At 44.2% G+C, this 20322-nt stretch overlaps 1 protein-coding gene across 1 annotated transcript in view; it reads right to left on the bottom strand.

The window, feature by feature from the left end:
• Window positions 1-613: 613 nt before the first annotated feature.
• pik3c2g (phosphatidylinositol-4-phosphate 3-kinase catalytic subunit type 2 gamma) overlaps window positions 614-20322 on the bottom strand; it is a 41805-nt gene continuing 22096 nt past the window's right edge. Inside the window, exons 19-34 of the mRNA XM_080761664.1 lie at window positions 19631-19725; window positions 18641-18836; window positions 17008-17109; window positions 15411-15503; window positions 13335-13464; window positions 11831-11967; window positions 10641-10810; window positions 9026-9182; window positions 7652-7761; window positions 5987-6161; window positions 4698-4816; window positions 3910-4006; window positions 3679-3742; window positions 3437-3516; window positions 2933-3058; window positions 614-1734 (exon numbers count right to left, since the gene is read on the bottom strand). Coding sequence (XP_080617790.1) covers window positions 1582-1734; window positions 2933-3058; window positions 3437-3516; window positions 3679-3742; window positions 3910-4006; window positions 4698-4816; window positions 5987-6161; window positions 7652-7761; window positions 9026-9182; window positions 10641-10810; window positions 11831-11967; window positions 13335-13464; window positions 15411-15503; window positions 17008-17109; window positions 18641-18836; window positions 19631-19725 — 2004 coding nt within the window. The 3' untranslated portion in view covers window positions 614-1581. The remainder of the gene's footprint in view (window positions 1735-2932; window positions 3059-3436; window positions 3517-3678; window positions 3743-3909; window positions 4007-4697; window positions 4817-5986; window positions 6162-7651; window positions 7762-9025; window positions 9183-10640; window positions 10811-11830; window positions 11968-13334; window positions 13465-15410; window positions 15504-17007; window positions 17110-18640; window positions 18837-19630; window positions 19726-20322) is intronic.

The following is a 20322-nucleotide window of genomic DNA, read 5'->3' as shown; positions in this document are numbered from 1 at the left end:
GTCCGCATATGGTTATTGTCCAATCGGATGATTGTCCAGAAAAAGGCAGAGGAGGACATGAACACAAGTGAGTTTAACGTCGTTTAATGCATTCAGATAGGACTTTTCCGTTTGGATGTACAGCATATGGAGCTGTCAAGGCCAGAAGGTAGCTTCTCACCACGTCAGTAGGCGTTCCAGCATAACTTCCGGGTATGATGACGATGATGTCACGCGCATACCCTAGTCTATATTGTCCAATAAAAAAAAGTCGACCCTGTATGCACTTGAAAAAGGTATAGGCGTGTAATCGTCGTCCAATCAGGGGAGAGAACAATAAGACCAATAACAATCTAATCTCTGTCCAATATGGCTGCTGTATATAGAGCATGATGGCACTGATGGCCGTAAAGAAAATACTGTGACAGACTGTTGTATAAACTCTAAGTACTGGACCCTCGTCTGGTTTGACAGACGGGTAGTGTGTGTGCCGGCTGGGTGGTGTGTGTGACGATCCGGTTGAAGTATACCTTTGGTGCGGCGACAGCGGCGGCGGCGGGCCCGGGAGAAAAATAACGCGACACGAGACAGTGTCACGCTAAAAGGTTCACAAAGTTTATTACACATACAGGAATATATATATAGAGCTGGATCCTAATGATGTGACAATAACACTTGAGACATAATAACCTCTAACTGCAGCAAGGCTGACCTTGCTGTCTGAGATGTCTCTCGTGGCCTAACTATAAAGTATGCGACAGTTCAAGGCAGTACACGATACATATCAAGTACGCTGTGACACGATACATATCAAGTACACCGTGTGCTCACGTACAAGTACACAGCCATATGGGCGATCAGATTATAACAGACAGCAGAGTCACAGTAAACCATCGCATTGAGTCTTACTGTGACTCGGATTTGTAACATCACCCAAAGAGTACAAAAACACACATACAGATATACACATAATATAGGCTATACAGTATATGGTGTAATAGTATTTATACTGTACAAATACAGTATGGTATATAACACAGTGGTTCTCAAACCTTTTCTGGATTTAAATGTATGATATTATCATTAAAATATTATTTGGGGGCCCACTTGGAAGACCCCCCACAAGCCCCTCAGTGGGCCCCCCCCGGCCCACAGGTTGAGAACCACTGGTATTATAAACACATTACATCATACTTCATAAGGTGTCCGATAAATAAATGAGGTCATTGTACATTCCAGTACAGAGTGCACCCCCCAGTGGAGGCAGGTTGTCAGTACGTGTCAGTGCAATTCATGTCAGTTTCCCAACTGCTCCCCCCAGTGGCCAGACGGGGCAGTTCCCCAGAGCCAGAGAAAAAGTTGTAAGAGAGTGGTGACACGCTTTGATCTCGCCATCAAAGAGCGGTGCCTAAATGGGCTATAGTTACAAACATTGGAACTATCCCATTGAGATAGAATGACTGAGCACTTCCGCAATAATTGTCCATTGTTACAATGGGAGTCAACGCTATATGGTGTCGCCACTCTCTTATTAGATTACTCTGCCCAGTGCGAACCAGGGGCAGTTCCCCCAGAGCGAACCATTACTACCCCCCCCGGTGGTCAGACGGGGCAGTTCCCCAGGGCGAACCACTGCTCTCGGTTGAGCCACTCTTCGTCCAGCTTGATGTTGGTGGCGGCCACAAACACCTTCTTGCTCTTCACCGTCACCTCCAGGACCTTCTGGTGAAGCGACGTCACGTCCTTGTACACCAGCTGTCGACGCGCAGCAGGAGACACATGTTTTTAATTATTAAAGATGGAGTGCCACAATCTTTGTATTTTTCCAGTTGTGCATGTGTCTATGAGGTGACAGTGTATACTTCATTAGACACCCTGGAGTCGTTTTTATGTGCAATGGTGTATTAACTTTGTATTTGGGGTTTCTTCCTGGAGGCTGGACTAGGGCATTAAGCACTAGTTTACTAGTCGACTAGTAAATCCACTAGTCGACCTTGTTGGAAGTGAATGCCCTAGGCTGAACCCTTGACAGTCAAACGTGCCAATGAAAAATAAAGGTAATATAGTGACATCACATTATCATCCCCTCCCCTAAGCCCCTCCCCCTTTATCATACAACTACAGCTGTGGGTGCGGCTTCAGTTCAGGTGGGTCACCACCCATCACCACCCACCACCAGGCAAACCAGGCATACTTAATGAACTGGTGGGGGTGCCCACATAAAAACGACATTTTAACAACTTTTTTGAAAAGAATCTTCCTCCTTATATAACAATAAGACCTGATGAAAAAATCATGGCACTCCATCTTTAAACAATGTGTGTTTGTTCAGTAAAAGGAGTCTCCCCATCTTTCTAGCTCTTCAATGCTTTTTTTCCCCCCCTCGCAAAAGCCTGCTCCAAAACAAAATGTGCAATTCTTTTTTTTTTTATCCCATATTTTGTAACCCATTTTTCACCCCTGTGTCAGTTATCTAATGTATTCCTGGGCTCTACACACCCTCCGCCAACCTGGGGAGAGCAACGGACTTGAACTCATGCTTCCTTCATGCCTGAGTGTCCAAGTTGCTCCTTTTGCACCTGACAGGGGGGGAGTTTCCCTGGTTGGACGTGTAGCGCGTGGAAAGGAACACGTTATTCCAACCAGTTCCTTTCCCCTCCATCAGGCGCCCCGGCTGGCCAGGGGGAGGCATTTTAGAGACCAGGATTACTGCATGTTTTTTGTGAGGGTACCTACCCTAGGGGACACGGGGAGAACATGCAAACTCCACACAGAAAGGCCTTTTCGCCCAACCCCGCCTTCGGGTATATGGGCACTGATGACGCGGAGGAGGAAACACGCCGCCAGCGCCCACAGCGTCCCGAGCGGGAATCGAACCCAGGACCTTCTAGCTGCGAGGCGACGGCACTACCAACTGTGCCCAAAATGTGCATTTTTCTAATAATCCGCCTACCAGTTCGTTGAAGGTGGGGTTGTCGTTGTTGCGGACCGCCTTGGTCTTCCTCTTGGAGCTTTTGTGGGGGTCGGGCCTCAGGCGGGTCACCACGTACGCGTCGGGGTTCGAACCGTTGGCCAAGCGCTGTCAAAGAGGATTAGTAGAGGAGCGATCATAATGAAGATAAGTTTGGGTGAAGTGCTCCTTTAATCTAACCCATACTCGGGAACCCCTTTTTGGTGTTTTAAGCATCATGTTACACTTTTAGCTATTGAAAGATAGCAGGTCTGCTATTTTTTTGAAGAATCGTGAAAATGTCGCGCAGATCTTTGCTTCTGTGGAGGTCTCTGGAACAACATATTTTCAGATGGCGGTCGGAGGCCAGTTTCTGGGGGTCCTTGACATGAAATATTGAGCACCACTGACACAGAGAGTATCACGCTATATGTATACACATATAAGTATTTCTGAAAACTGTCAGGCCTAAAAGGGCTATAGTTCTATGAAAGAGGTTGAACTCACAACGTTCTTGAGGTACTTGACGAGGACCGACAGCTTACGCTCTGAGTAGGACATGAAGAGCTGGATCTGAGGACTTTCTTCTGCGATGACACGGATAGGACACGGTGTCAAAAAACACACACTGTGACGACGTCATCGTCACACACACTGCCATCGTCGGTCAAGGAAGGAACACACGTGCGCACGCACGCAGGCACGCACACGCCCCCCCCCCCCCCCCCCACACACACACACAACTTTACCTTTCACCACATTCTTGTCCGTCGTCTTGGGTCCGTCCAGGAATAAACTGCAGACAAACTCATTCTGCAGAGAGACAGACACAGAGACAGAGACAGTCAGTTACACAGAGAGACAGACATTAAGACAACAGAGAGAAAGACATGACACAGACGGACGGACGGACGGACACAGACAGACGGACAGACAGACAGACAGACAGACAGACAGACAGACAAGACAGACAGACTCACTCCTTTGCATGGACCGTCAAACAGCTGCTTCAGGTACTTGTTGAGGAGGACCATCTTCCTGCTGGCCGTGAACGACATCTTGTACGACGACGGGAACCTATAAAACATTAAAAAAAAAACATGACATCACTTCCTGTTACATCACTTCCTGTACCAGACGGAAATACTATACTTGCTGCATGGTTGTGCAGAACAGATCTATATACAACGTATGATGTGGATATTATGGACCAGTGTTGGTTTCGTCGACTAATACTGAAAGGAAAAGTGTTCGTCGACGATACTTTTTTTCACTGAGGAAAAACGAAATGGAAACGACATGAAAACTAAGCTATGGTGGCTAAAACTAAGACTAAATATATTGACAATTTCGTCAACGAATAGAAACTAGACTAAAATGTTAGGAAGGGACTATATTATGGTGGACAAGAGATCCAGTATAAGTCATCTTACACTTGGTTGCATGCTGCAAATAGCAAGATCTACAAGCTGCGGCCTTGCGACGCGTTGTGAGCTTGTAGATCGGCAATTTCGTGTAAAATCAGCCGTCACGACGGCATCAAGGCACCGCCAAAACACATTCTAGTCGACTAAATCAACTGTATATTTAGTCGACTTAAAATCTCGTGACATTTAGTCGACTAAAAGTAGGACTAACACCAAAACATTCCAGGTGACTAAAATGTGGCTGAAGCTAAACGAAAACCATTATTCAAGAGACTACGACTAAAAAAATAAAAATAAAAACGTGCTGCCAAAAAAACAACACTGATTTATGGTATACTCACTGTGGCAGAGAAGACTCGATGAAATGCTTCTGCAGCTGCTTGTGAATGAGCTCAAACTGCCCGTAGGTCTTCTCAATGTTCAGAAAGCCGTCGTCAATGGACACCCTCAGCTCATACACCTATACCAATCGACACACACGACACGATGCAGCTGATACACCTACCAATCAACACACACGATGATGCAAGCTCATACACCTACCAAATCAACACACGTGTTGCAGCTGTTTATAGGGCTGTCCCCCGACTAAAGATTTGTATAGTCGACTATATGATATGAATACATTAGCTGTTAGTCGACTGAGGGGCAGATAATTACAAAGAAGAAGAAAACGGCAGGTTACGACACTTTTCTGAAATGTCTGTGAGGAAAATTTATGCGGAATTCACTTCTGGTCCTATAGCGTCGTCATGAAAGGGGGCGGGACTGCGACGCTCTATAGGGGGTCTCACCAGGTCCTTATTATAACCCATTTTGACCTGAGGTCAATTCTACAAAATGTCTTCTAAGTTCTAAATACTGACCGTTTTCTGAAAAAAAAACAGTCGTTCTCAAACACTTTCATGTTAAGGAGCCAAGGACCCTATAAAGATATATGTAATTGGCCGGCTGACCCCCATCTCAAAATAGGTTGTTTCAGCCCCCCCCCCCCCCCCCCCCCCCAGTAGCAAAGAAAAAGCCACATTTTCACGACTTTTCAAAAATGGCAGACCTACAATACAAGCACGTAGTGTGGCGCGAGTGCGCTTGTAGATTCAAGCAATAAGCCACGAGAGGTCTCAGGTTACCGGGTATTTTAGTGTAAAATACCCGTTAAGCTGGGGCCTGGAGTGGCTTATTGCTTTTCTAAAACGGTTACAAAACATATAGCAATATTAACCTAATAAAACTATTAAATTCAGTAGCTACGCTTTGCTCCACCAGAGCGAGCCACATCACTTCCTTGTTTTGCTCGGCAAGTATAGCCTATGTGACGGGAGAATAGCGCTTGATGTCTTTACGGGGGCCGCCTGGAGCCACACATTCACAGTCGTATGAGCCGGGCGGTGCTTAGATAGACGCCCCGCACGGCGTGTGTTTGTAAAGCAATCAAGCGCTCCCCTTTCCCCTGCAGTACAGCTATACAGATATATGGAATCACCTGCGAATGATATAAAGTGATTGAAGGAAGAGTGGGTTATCGGTGGAATTTACACCGGTCACTTGACGGTAACCAAGCCAATCAGAATCAAGTATTGGGACTACCCGTTTTAGAACGGCTGTTTTTCAATAGCTATAAAAGTCTCACCAGGTCCTTGCCGCTTCCGAGGAAGCCAAGGATCACGGCCTGCCGTATGTTGTTAGTCTCGGACGCCATGGTGGGGGTCTGGGGGGCGGAGCCTGCGGGCTTCTTGCCCTGGGCCAGGCTGTGAGACAGGAAGTTGAGCTTGACGGCGAAGCAGTCCATGCTCTCCTTGATCTTCCTGGTGTAGGAGGGACAGAAGAGGAGGACGCACGAGTACATGCATTAACCCATTCTGACCTGAGATCAGATTCTAAAAAATGTCTTCTACATCCTGACAAGTTTTCCATTCTGACCTGAGATCAGATTCTAAAAAAATGTCTTCTATGTCAGTCGCTCTTCGATTAAAAAAAAAAATAGCAGACCTACAAGCTCGTAGCGCGCCACTCGGTGGTGCGCTATGAGCTTGTAGATCTGCTATTTTTCAATAGCTAAAGCATGACATGATGCACCAAACACCAAAATGGGTTCCCGCCCAGAATGGGTTAGACTGAGCATGGTGTTCTAAGCATTATGTTATACTTTAGCTATTTAAAAATAGCACCAAGTGCTAGTAGGTCGGCTATTTTTGAAAAATCATGAAAATGTGGCGCAAATCATTGAATATACTGTATATTCTTTCAGACGAACGTTTTAAACTCAAATCTTTGCCTCTGGGGCGGTCCCTGGAACAACATGTTTTCAGATGGGGGTCGGTGGCCAACATACATATACTTTTTGGGGTCCTTGGCATGAAATATTGAGCACCACTGATACGGAAACATATAGGTATGTCAGGATTTAGAAGGCATTTTCTAAATTTCAGGCCTAAATGGGTTAACCGGAGTCTGTTCAGTCTGTCACAATGTCAACACTTTGTGCAGCTGTATAGGCTGTCATCTTAACTAACTAACTAATACGATGACGACATTCTGAGGGCGGGATTTGAAGACGGGGACTGCGTCGGCAGATATTGTGAGCTGTGATTGGCTTGGAAGGTGTGTCATTCTGCGCTGCGATTGGCTGACCATCGCATAATGGGTGTGCCACAGGTGACAATGTAGGAGGGGCTAAGACCCCTACTAGGACAATGTAGGAGGGGCTAGGACCCCTCAAAAAATAATCTGCCAGGGGAGAAACCAACCACACCCATTTAGGAGACCATTTGTAGGATTTGTGTATACTATTTAGCCTCTATAGTGGCTCCAATTGGGATGGACTATCTTCCAGTGTTGATTTAGTCGACTAAAATAAGACGGGAAATGTTTTGTCGACTACCTTTTTCCACTGACGAAAACGAAATGGAAACTAAGCTATAATGACTAAAACTAAGACTAAATATACTGACGATTTCGTCAACAAATTAAAAAACTAGAGTCAAAAGGGCTAGTGGACAAAAGATTTTACACTTGGTTGCAGTGTAAATTTAAATCTAGTCATTATGACGCCATCAAGGCCCGCCGAAATACATTTTACCGACTAAATCTACTGTAGATTTGGTCGGCGAAAATCGTATGATATTTAGTCGACTGAAACTAGACACTTAAACACTAAAACATTCCCCGGGTGACTAAAATGTGACTATAAAAACAAAACGGAAACTATTCAAGAGACTATATTATGACTAAAAATAAAAATAAAAATGTGCTGGCAAAAACAACACTGTGCAGGTGTACGCTGATGACGTCATACTTGGTGAAGTAGGAGGTGGCTTCCAGGGCGGAGTCATGTGGTCTCAGGTTGTTGAGGACGTACTGCAGCGCCTGAGTGTCCTTCATCTCTGGCATGCCTGCATCTAGCATCTAGCACACACGCGCACATGCGCACGCACACACACACACACACACACACACACACACACGCGCGCGCACACACGCACACACACACACACACACACACACACACACACACACACACACACACACACACAATGAGGCAACTAAAATAGGAACTTGAAAGTAGAATAAAGCCAAAACATGTCAAAATGACTCACATCACATGGGACTAATACATGTATCCAAAAGGCTATCGCTATGATTAAAACTCAAGTGTGTGTGTGTGTGTGTGTGTGTGTCACAGACTTTTGTCATTTATTGTACAGTCTATAGGTCTTGTATGTCTATGTTTTGTTCCCTGGTCTAGTTTTCTTGGTTCTGTGTTTGTTTTCTCCAGCTGTGTCTCATTTTGTAATCAACCCCTCATGTTGCGTATATCAGTCTTGTTCCCCCCAGTCAGTCCTTAATTGAGTCACTGTATCCTGCCACCTGTTTTAAGTTGTTCGTGTGTCACCTGTCTTCTGTAATATTTTGTGCACCAAGACGTCTGTGGAACGTCTTTGGTATTACCCCCGCGTGCTGTGCCCAAGACAGACGTCTGTTTTTTCCCCGTTTTTTTTTAAATAAAAAGTTTAAGTTAAATAACTAATTTCAAAGTTAAAAGTTCCAGCATGTGTCTCCACAGTCAGCAGAATTATTAAAAAAAAGTGTGAATGGAGTTTCTAGGTGAAAGTGATTTTTTTGAAAGTTTTGCGTGCGGGGCTCACAAAGTGAACACTATACCATGCCTGGCTGTCATTGCGTTTGGGTTCTTATACCTCACCTACACGTGACATTGTGTGCATGCGTGCGTGCATACAGTGGCATGCACAGACATTTAGAGGGGGGCAGGTGCTCAAGTGAAAAAAAAGGGCACCTTGTGCAGCGCATTTTGGGGCGGGAACCCATTTTGGTGCTTTAGCTATTGAAAAAGATCTACAAGCTCGTAGCGCGCCACTCGGTGGCGCGCTACGAGCTTGTAGGTCTGCTATTTATTTATTTTTATCGAAGAACCAATGACATAGAAACATAGCTTTAGATTGTGGGGGCCTAAATAATATAGTAGAAGCGTTTTTTTTATATCAAGATTTGATCAATGTCACCATGGTCCACACACTAAAAATTAGGGAAAAAAAAGAAAACCTCCTCCTTTTTTTTTTTTTTTTAGCACATTGCCAAAAGGGCACCCCCTAGTGTCTATCTGGTGCACTCCACTGCGTGCATAGCGTGTGTGTGTGTGCGTGCGCCTCACCAGCTGCAGCAGGCTGAGCACCAGGGCGGAGCGGCGGCGGATGGTGTTGTAGGCGTCGCAGCAGAGCTCCACGAAGCGGTGCAGCCTCTGGGGCCGCTGGCCCCCGCCCGTGATGAAGTGCTGCATCTCCGAGCTGAACACGAACGGCCTCCTGTCCCTGGGAGAGAGGAGAGGAGACGAGGATTCAACGTTTTAACCCGTTCTGACCTGAGATCAGATTCATACGAGGTTTCCGCTGGACACACACTACTGGTCTGATTATAACCCATTCTGACCCGAGATCAGATTCTAAAAAAAATGTCACAGTCGTTCTTCGATTTTTCAAAAATAGCAGACCTATACAAGCTCGTAGCGCGCCACTCGGTGGCGCGCTACGAGCTTGTAGATCTGCTATTTTTCAATAGCTAAAGCATGACATGATGCGAACACTAAAATGGGTTCCCGTTCAGAATGGGTTAAAGAGTTATTCACGTTTTTTAAGATTTTCTGGTCTCATCCGCTAAAATGGGGGGGGGCATTTTCGATGGCGTCCCGACCGGGAAATGACATTGAATGTTGCGCAACAGCCTGTGGAGCGATGCGATCGGCTTTGATATCAATACATCTCGGTCCTTTTATTAATCTCCGTCCTGGGCGATACTAATTGATAGGACGGATAACTTAAACTGGACAACTTTAGTTTTTTTAAACCAAGGTTCATGTTTTAGGTTGTTATTAGAGAAAGTAAAAGATGAGTGTTCATTATTTTTCATTTGCTGCTTTCTTTCGTTTTAGGGATTTTAGCTCTTTTTCACAGGGGGGGCGGGGCATTCGAGCATGGGGCTAAATATGTATTTCTTTACAAAATGTTATGGTGATTTATTTTTATATATTATTTACTATAGTCCTAATAAACCCCAGGAAATTACATCTGGCCACAGAAGATCACAGGATCTACTGAATGTGATCTACCTACTGGGGGAAGGCTTATACTGTGTGTGTATAGGCTCAATATGTCAGTTTGTCATATTCAATAGATCCTGTGATCTTTTGTGGTCAGATGTAATTTCTTGGGGTTTATTAGGACTATAGTAAATAATAAATAAAAAAAATTGCCGTAATATTTTGTAAAAAAAACCACATATTTAGCCCCATGCTCGAATGCCCCCACCCCCCTGACAAAAACTGCTAAAATCCCAAAAACAAAAGCAGGCAGCAAATTAAAGAAAATTTAACACTCACCTTTAAATTTCTCTAATAACAACCTAAAACATGAACCTTAGTTGAAAAAAACTAAAGTTGTCCTTTAACCCATTCTGACCGGGAACCCGTTTTGGTGTTAGCATCATGTTATGCTTTAGCCATTGAAAAATAGCAGATCTACAAGCTCATAGCGCGCCACCGAGTGGCGCGCTACGAGCTTGTAGGTCTGCTATTTTTGAAAAATCGAAGAGTCGACTGACATTTTTAGAATCTGATCTCAGGTCAGAATGGGTTAATCAGACCAGTGTGTGTCCAGTGGAAACCTCGTATGAATCTGATCTCAGGTCAGAATGGGTTAAGTTTCCTCCACCCACCATACACCCCCCATAAATCGACCAACAGACAGACAAGACAGACGGACAGACAGACAAACCTTTTGATGTTGCCGAACTTCTGCGCGTTGCCCATGATCTTCCCGAAGTCGATGTGGAACATGTGCCCGCTGTGCTTGAGCATGATGTTGTCGTTGTGCCGGTCACAGATGCCCAGGATGAACGTGGCCACGCACCAACCCGCGCACGAGTGCACGAAGTTCATCACCGCCTGTCAGGGGCGATAGTTAACACAACGCAGAGCTTATTAGAAACAGCCTGTATAGACTAGCGTCGCAGTCCCGCCCCCTTTCATGACGACGCCAGGGCCCAGGAAAATATTCCCAATGCATTTTTCCCGCATAGACATTTCTAAAGGTATTTATTTAAAGACGGTTACGCCGCGGACAAAGCCAACTCGAGTCGTGACAACTCATGACAACAAACACAATACTTTGGACCACAACAAAATTCTGTCTAATTATTTGTTCGGCCCAAAGAATTGTGTTTGTTGTCATGATTCGTCACGACAAGAGTTGGCTTTGTCCGCGGCGTAAACGTCTTTAAATAAATACCTTTTTGAAATGTCTATGAGGAAAATGAACAGAGAATCATTTCCTGGGCCCTGGTAGGGGGCGGGACTGCGACGCTCTATAGGAAAATAATACAGAGTTTATTACAGCCTATAGAGCAGTTGCAGTCCCGCCCTCTTTCATGACGACGCCAGGCCGCGGGAAATAATTCCCCGTGCATTTTCCCCATAGACATTTCTGTAAAAAAAAGAACTACCGCTCATCTGCTGAAAAAACTTAAGTGAGGTACTGCAGTCACAAAGGGAAAATGAGGAAAAATAAAGAGAAGCTCTGCACACACAATCAATGCATTTATTTAGCAAGGTTTCGGTCTACTTACCTTCTTCAGGCATAATCAAAAAGTGACATAGATAGACAGAATATATGTGACCAGATTTGACTGAGAGACTGCCATCGCGCAAATTCCAGCTTTAAAAAAAAAAAACTTTTTTATTTTTTATGAGTTAATAGCACAGGCAGACTCTTCACATACACATTTTAGTTTAGCAAAGAAAGAAAGAGAGAAAAAACCCCACTGCGTTCAGGCTCATGCAGGCCTTCATCCTGGGTCCATGGTTGAAAATGAATGTGCGAAGTGCTCCTTTAAATGAACTCAGGGATTTTTTACAGTTGTGTCGCGTGTTGTGTGACCTCTGTGTGACCTGTGTGTGACCTCTGACCTCTTCGTAGTGCTCCTCCGTCTTGTTCTTCATGTGGAACCACTTCTCCAGGGTGTCCTCGCGCAGCACGCCCCCCACGCCCCACTCCTGCTGGATCTGACCCAGCGTCACCGCCTTGGGCACCACCTCTATCAGACCTGTGCACGCACGCACGCACGCACACACACACACACACACACGCACGCACACACACACACGCACACGCACGCACACACACACACACACACACGCACGCACAAGTGCGCGCACGCACACACCCCACCACCACGCACGCATACACGTTGTTTAGACAGATGCTATACAAGATCATAGTTTACCAGGTGTACGTCTACCCTAGTGTTGATTTTGTCGACTAAAACTGAGATGAAAAAAAAAAAAAATCTCGCGGGTGGACATTAACCCTAACCCCCGATTATAGGGAACAAAACAATTACGTCAATACTGCCAATGGTAGTGAGGGATTATTAATTAATTCACTACGTCAATACCGCCAAGGGCAATAAGAGGGACACACTGACCCTGGTCTGTAATAAGAGAGGGACACACTGACCCTGGTTTGTAATAAGAGAGGGACACACTGACCCTGGTCTGTGGTCTCAATAAGAGGGACACGCTGACCCTGGTCTGTGGTCTCAATATAAGAGGGACACACTGACCCTGGTCTGTAATAAGAGAGGGACACACTGACCCTGGTCTGTGGTCTCAATATAAGAGGGACACACTGACCCTGGTCTGTGGTCTCAATATAAGAGGGACACACTGACCCTGGTCTGTGGTCTCAATATAAGAGGGACACACTGACCCTGGTCTGTGGTCTCAATATAAGAGGGACACACTGACCCTGGTCTGTGGTCTCAATAAGAGGGGGACACACTGACCCTGGTCTGTGGTCTCAATATAAGAGGGACACACTGACCCTGGTCTGTGGTCTCAATAAGAGGGACACACTGACCCTGGTCTGTGGTCTCAATAAGAGGAACACACTGACCCTGGTCTGTGGTCTCAATAAGAGGGGGACACACTGACCCTGGTCTGTGGTCTCAATATAAGAGGGACACACTGACCCTGGTCTGTGGTCTCAATAAGAGGGACACACTGACCCTGGTCTGTGGTCTCAATAAGAGGAACACACTGACCCTGGTCTGTGGTCTCAATAAGAGGAACACACTGACCCTGGTCTGTGGTCTCAATAAGAGGGGGACACACTGACCCTGGTCTGTGGTCTCAATATAAGAGGGACACACTGACCCTGGTCTGTGGTCTCAATAAGAGGGACACACTGACCCTGGTCTGTGGTCTCAATAAGAGGGACACGCTGACCCTGGTCTGTGGTCTCAATAAGAGGGACACGCTGACCCTGGTCTGTGGTCTCAATAAGAGGGACACGCTGACCCTGGTCTGTGGTCTCAATAAGAGGGGGACACACTGACCCTGGTCTGTGGTCTCAATATAAGAAGGACACACTGACCCTGGTCTGTGGTCTCAATAAGAGGGACACACTGACCCTGGTCTGTGCCGGTGGACAGACATCTGTAGGTGACCATGCGCATGTCCAGGCCCTCCTGGAGCCACACCCTGTCCATCACCCGGATGATCTGCAAGACCAACATGTCCTGACGCAGGTTGTCCCCCGTCTGTAGCACACACACACGCACGCACACAAACACAAACACAAAACACCCACATTAACACACAAAGCACACACGCACGCATGCATGCACGCACGCACGCTACAATGTATTAGTCACAAGTCCTTGTTAATGCTTTTCATTGGTTTCAATGTTTAACTAGAGAAGATAAATAGAAAACTGAGCTTGTGGATTTTTTCCGCTACTTATTTTGTGTGACACTCTTTATGACGGTGTGTATACGGGACATTCATTGCATTTACGACAACACACAAAAAGTAGAGAATTGTGGACATAATATGTGACCAAATTTGACTGAGGGACTGTCATTGGGTTTTTTGTAATTTTTGTTTTTTCATGTCATGTGAAAGCAGGGAATCATAGCTTCAAATTGACATTGGTTGTTCTGTTTGACCCACCAGTTTTGGAGATATATATGGCTTATAGAGTAATGTCTTGCAGAGAAACAGTGAGTTGAGAAAACAGGCTTGAAAGGTTCACTTTCAACTCTAACATTACACCTATAGCTACATGTTTAAGCATGTATTTCATATTTACACGTCGATTTCAGCTCTGACACTTATTTCAGACATGCTCTAGTTCAGTGTTTCCCAACCTTTTTTGTCCCATATATATATATATATATTAAATATATCTAGTAAAACGTAAAAGTAAATATACTTTTAAAAACACACATGACAGCACTCATCAAATAACTTCAAAGAGAAAGAAAAGGACAGAGACAGCCTCAGTTTCAAAAAAATTGCTCATATGAAATGTGAAATGCCACATAATCCTTTTCCTTTCTTTATTATGAGCCAACTTGTGAATGCTGCATGCTTTTATTGTGAAGGGTCTCAGTTCTCACAGCCTGCTTATTTCCACGTGCTGAAAATAGCTGATCTACAAGCTCACAACGCGTTGCGTCCGCAACGCGCTGTGAGCTTGTAGATCAGCCATTTTCAGCATGCAAGCATAACACGTGTACGACAAAGAATAAATCAGGCATCGCTGCGCTTCTGTGAAGGGAGGGAGATATATTTTGTTGGCCGAACGAGGCGATCATGTTTGGACATCTATGGAAAGCTATTTTGGACAGCTATTTTTCGTGGCACATTATGTTTAATCACAACAACGTCACGTTTAGCTCCTCAGTGTTTGGGTCGGGACTGTATGTGTCTGCCGTCTACGTGCATATGCACTCTGCGCGCTCCAGTCTTTCTGGAGGGAGCGAAATGTAGCGTCTTCTGCATGCATCTAAGCATTAACATTTCAATGGCCGAGGGTCGTTAGAGTCTATTGTTCCGTGTTGTAGTTATCGAATGTCTAATGGTTAGACGTGTGACAACAACGACGCAACAATAGGAAGCCTGCAGCTCAATAGCTTTTGCTTTCGGGGGAGGGATAGTGTTAATTTAGTTAAAATCAGGCGGAACACTTGGAGACATCAAGAGGAGCACCATAGCTCCGTGTAGCACAGGTTGGGAAACACTGCTCTAGTTAGTATGTGAAGAGTCTGCCTGTGCTATTAACTCGTTTTTCTAGTCTGGTGAAAAGCTGGAATTTGCGTACATATGGAGTATTGGGGGAGTGCATTCCACAGGGTTGGTGCAGCAACAGCTCTATTGCCCCAGGTTCGGTACTACTAAGCCCACAACGACGCATTGTGGGCTTGTAGATCGGCTATTTTCATTACGACGGTACCAAGGCCCGCCAAAACACATTTTTTTGTCAACTGTAGATTTAGTCGACTAAAATCTTATGACATTTAGTCGACTGAAACTATAGACTGACATTCCAGGTGACTAAAATGTAACTAAAACTTAAATGAAAACTATTCAAGAGACTATGACTAAAACTATATAAAAGAGGACATGAGGTTTGAGGAGGTCAAAGAGAAGAGGGAAGGGGCTTGTATACAGTAGGTGGTGAGTGTTCATTTGAAACCTGACCTTGCAGATGACACTGACGTTCTTGGCCAGGGGGTCGCTGCAGACGAAGGTGACCCCCAGCGGAGCGGCGTTTGAGTTGTAGACCCTGCAGGCCTGCATGGGGGGGGGGGGGGGGGGGAGAGACAGCTGAGAGCATGGCAAAGAGTGCATGGCTGGGCATCCCCAAGTTCCACACGATATGAACACACTTGCAACAAAGATAGCCCCATGTCTGACTACTACTAAAAAACCAGTCGAAACCGGTATTAAAGGAGAATTCCATGCTAGAAGGCTTTCTTACTTTTATTTGTAGTTGTTACGTCCCCACCAAAGAGGTGTTAAGTTGTGCAAAAGCTCCTTATTGGCTATTTCCCTTACCATAAGCCCTCGATGAATTGCATTGAATGGAATGGGAATTGAATGGGGCTATGGGGTGTTGGGCTAATTCGCTTATTTCCATCGCTCAAAATTATATATTTTTTGTATATATATCCTCTCTTCATAATGTAAATAATATCCCAAGCGGCACAGTTTACTACTTATTTAGATTGAAATAAGCGAATTAGCACAACACCCCATAGCCCCATTCAATTCCCATTCAATTCAATGCAATTAATTGAGGGCTTATGGTAGGGGAAATAGCCAACAAGGAGGCTTTTGCACAAAAAAAACACCTGGACCTCTTTGGTGGGGACGTAAAACAACTACAAAGACAGTGTAAGAAAGGTAAGAAAGCCTATTAGCATGCAATTCTCCTTTAACAGCCCAAAATGTACACGCGGTGTACCTTCTGGGCTATAGTCCAGTACACTGGGATACACTGGATTGCAACAAAGATAGCCCCATGTCTGACTACTACCAAAAAAACAGTCGAAACCGGTGTTAAAGGAGAATTCCATGATAGAAGGCTTTCTTACCTTTATTTGTAGTGGTTACGTCCCCACCAAAGAGGTCCAGGTGTTATTTTGTGCAAAAGCTCCTTATTGGCTATTTCCCCTACCATAAGCCCTCAATGGTATCTGACTCGCTGAAGGAAGCTATTCTTTGCTCGACATTCACTTAAATAATAAATATCCATTCTGCACGGGAACCCCTTTGGGTGTTTTAAGCATTTTATAATACTTTAGCTATTGAAAAATAGCAGATCTACAAGCTCATACTTGTAGAATATATATTCTTTCAGAGCGAACGTTTTGAACTCAACTCTTTGCTTCTGGGGCGGGTGCCTGGAACAACGTATTTTCAGACGGGGGTCGGCGGCCAATTACTATATATTTTTGGGGGGTCCTTTGACATGAGATAGTTCGAGAACCACTGATACAGAAACAGGTTTTTTTTTCAGCAAACTGTCAGGATTTAGAAGACATTTTGTAAGAATCATCCTCAGGTTCTAAATGGGTTAAGAATTTCTCCCTTAACTTCTCGTTAACCAGAAGTTAATGGAATGGCATCTAGACTGACATCTAGATCACGGTTCCAACCCCATACCCATGTTCTTCCCTGGAACATCTTGTCTTTTGAGACGGATCGCGTCATCACGTGAGCTTGAATCTATAGCTCTCTTCTGAAATTAAACTTGGGCAAATAACAATAAAAGTGATTTGAACGTTGTTCTTACGTCCAGGGCTTTCACGTGCACGGCCGGGTTCACGGGCAGGCGGCACGTCGTCCCGTCTTTGAAGAAAGACTCCAGCTTGCATTTCTCCTCCTCCAAAACCTCCTGCGTACACGGAACACATGTGTTGTCATGTCATTTATTATTATTTATAATAATACATAATAATTAGATAATAATTAGACACATAACAATGGTGCTATGAAAGAACGACGATGCTCGCTTTAATTAACATAATTTTATATTTTTCTTTTTCAGATTTCTTCTTTATGGTTATTTTTACTGCCATTTGTTTTGTAAAGAACTATATGTAACTTTTCTTTGGCAAAGTGCTATATATTTCATTTCATTTCATATTTATTTATTTCATTTCAGTTATGGTTTTTCATGATTATATTCATTTTACATATTTTTTTACATATTCCATATCTGAAAAGAAAAGGAGCAGGAAGATGATAAATCTTATTTATACCTGCCCCTATCAAAATAAAATAAACAAAAAAACAACTAACCCTAACCCTAACCCTACCCTAAAAAAGAGAACAACAAGACGAAATAACATAGAGCTCAACAAGAGAACAAACAAAAACAAAAACAAAAACATATATCCACACTTTTCCTGGGCTGTGTGTGCTCCAGTTCCTGTCGATTTGATCCAATGAAAGCCAATGAAACTGGTCAGATGACCAATGATATCCAATGAAATCAACAGGAACTGGAGCACACACAGCCCAGGAAAAGTGTGGATACACATCCAAGTTGTTAATCATCATTAACGTGGTCTCGAATGACTGCAGATATTACTTTGTATGAATGGATGAGAGATATATAAGTGACTTTATAAGTGATTGACGAGGTCAAAGGTGAGAGGATGATGAAGGTTCAGGTCTTGCGTCGGGTTTGGGGTAGGGGTTTAGGTTTGGGTAAGGGGTTTAGGGGTGAGGGTTAGGGGTTTAGGTTTGGGTAAGGGGATTAGGGGTGAGGGTTAGGGGTTTAGGTTTTGGGTAAGGGGTTTAGGGGTGAGGGTTAGGGGTTTAGGTTTGGGTAAGGGGATTAGGGGTGAGGGTTAGGGGTTTAGGGATTGGGTAAAGGTTATAGGGGCTCCATTTCCGTCACCGCTAAACCCCTCAGCCCTAAACTTTTTTTTACTATTTTGAAAAGCATTTTGGAACAGTTCAACGAGCCAATCTACATTGACAGGTTGTGCAGCTTGTAGACTGGCCATTTTATATAACTATTCATATATATATAACTATAGAAAATAGTAAAAGTTTAGGGATAAGGGGTTTAGCGGTGACGAAAAGGAGGTATAGCGGTGACGAAAATTCGGGGTGGGTATAAGGCGTGAGGGTTAGGGGTTTAGCCCATTCTGAACGGGAACCCATTTTGGTGTTAGCATCATGTTGTGCTTTAGCTATTGAAAAATAGCAGATCTACAAGCTCATAGCGCGCCACCGAGTGGCGCGCTACGAGCTTGTAGGTCTGCTATTTTTTGAAAAATCGAAGAACCACTGACATTTTTATAATCTGATCTCAGCTCAGAATGGGTCAATCAGACCAAGTGTGTGTCCAGCGGAAACCTCGTATGAATCTGACCTCAGGTCAGAATGGGTTAGGGGTCGGGGTATATATATACCTTGCGTCGGGTCTTGTCGGCTCTCCGGACCTTCAGCGCGGTCTGCGTGAGCAGCGCCACCAGGCGGGCCTCGTTCTCCAGCTCCTGCCTGAGCGCGCCTCCGGCGCTGTGGCGGAGAGCGGCCTGAACCTTACTGTACCAGCCCTGGTACAGTAAGGTGACACTCCCTGACACTCCCTGAGTGTCGTGTAGCAACCTGCACGCACGCACGCACACACACACAAAGTGTTGATTTCGTCGACTGAGACTAAATGAAAAAAAAATCGTCGACTACCTTTTTTCACGGAGGAACACTAAATAGAAACGACATGAAAACTAAGCTATGGTGACTAAAACTGAGACTAAATATATCGACAATTTCGTCAATGAATAAAAAACTGGACTAAAATGTTAGGAAGGGACTATAGTGGACAAGATATCCAGTATATAAGTCATTGTACACTTGGTTGCAAGTGTAAAAACAGTCATTACGATGGCATCGTCAAAATACATTTTTGTCGACTAAATCAACAGTAGATTTAGTCGACTAAAATCCTATGACATTTAGTCGACTAAAATTAGACTAACACTAAAACATTTCAGGTGACTAAAATGTGACTGAAACTAAATGAAAACTATTGAAGAGACCATGATGACTAAAACTAAAATCAAAATTTGCTGCCAAAAACAACACTGACACACACACACACACACACACAGTAAAATACATACATAAATAAATACATGTGTACGTATGTGTAGATACATATTTTTGACTTGTCTCCCCAGATCTGCAAGCTCGAAGTGACGTGTTTTGAGCTTGTAGATCTGCCACCTTTTCTTTCTTTTTTTAATCCTTTTTTTTAACAGTTCTGGACATAATGAGGTTCCCCCCCCCCCCGACAGAGACAAATATATGCCAAATATATACAGCGACAGACACCGTCCGCAAAACACATATTCCTTTTGATAACATGAAAAATGGTGATTTGAATCAGCTGCGCTCATCACCAGTACAGCTGCTGGCCGATCCTCAGGTTCTTCATTGACCTGGTCAACAGCAGGCTGACCAGAGGACCGTCCAGCTGCCACTCGTTCTTCAATGCCTGCAGGACAAGGACATGACAGGACACGCTACTTTACCCATTTAGAAAAGAAAACATTTAGAAGAAAAAAAAATACTTCTTAATCCTATATAAACCTTTTCTGAAAATGTCAGTGGTGCTCAAACTATTTCATGTCAAGGGCTGCAAGAATTATCTTTATTTGGCCGCCGGACCCCCTTCTGGAAATAAATCAGTGCAATTGAACACCCTTTACATCTGTGTGTTTTGAAAATATTTAACCAATGGAAAGTAGTGAAAAGTTCTTTGGACAAAACCTCTTAACTCCATTGGACCCTCAAAGTGTCTGCTAAAGCCACTAACTCCACCACCTCTCCCCCCTCTCGTGGAAGTAATTGACAACATATAAAGTTACAACACCAACTTTGATGAGGCCGTATTGCTTTGTTTTATAATTATAAGGTTTTCTTAATTTCCTGAAAAAATGTATATTTATAATTTCCTGAAAAATGAACATTTTGGAGTTATGAGGTTTCCTCTCGACAGCAGAGATATATACATCTTTTATGACGTAATTATCAGACCAGACAAACAAACATAAAACTCTGTCCATGTCAATGGCGTTTTTTTAATGTTTGT

The sequence above is a fragment of the Protomyctophum bolini genome (assembly GCF_963924005.1).
Source record: "Protomyctophum bolini genome assembly, chromosome: 4".
Taxonomy (NCBI): Eukaryota; Metazoa; Chordata; class Actinopteri; order Myctophiformes; family Myctophidae; genus Protomyctophum; species Protomyctophum bolini.
This window is presented reverse-complemented; position numbering and strand designations above follow the sequence as displayed.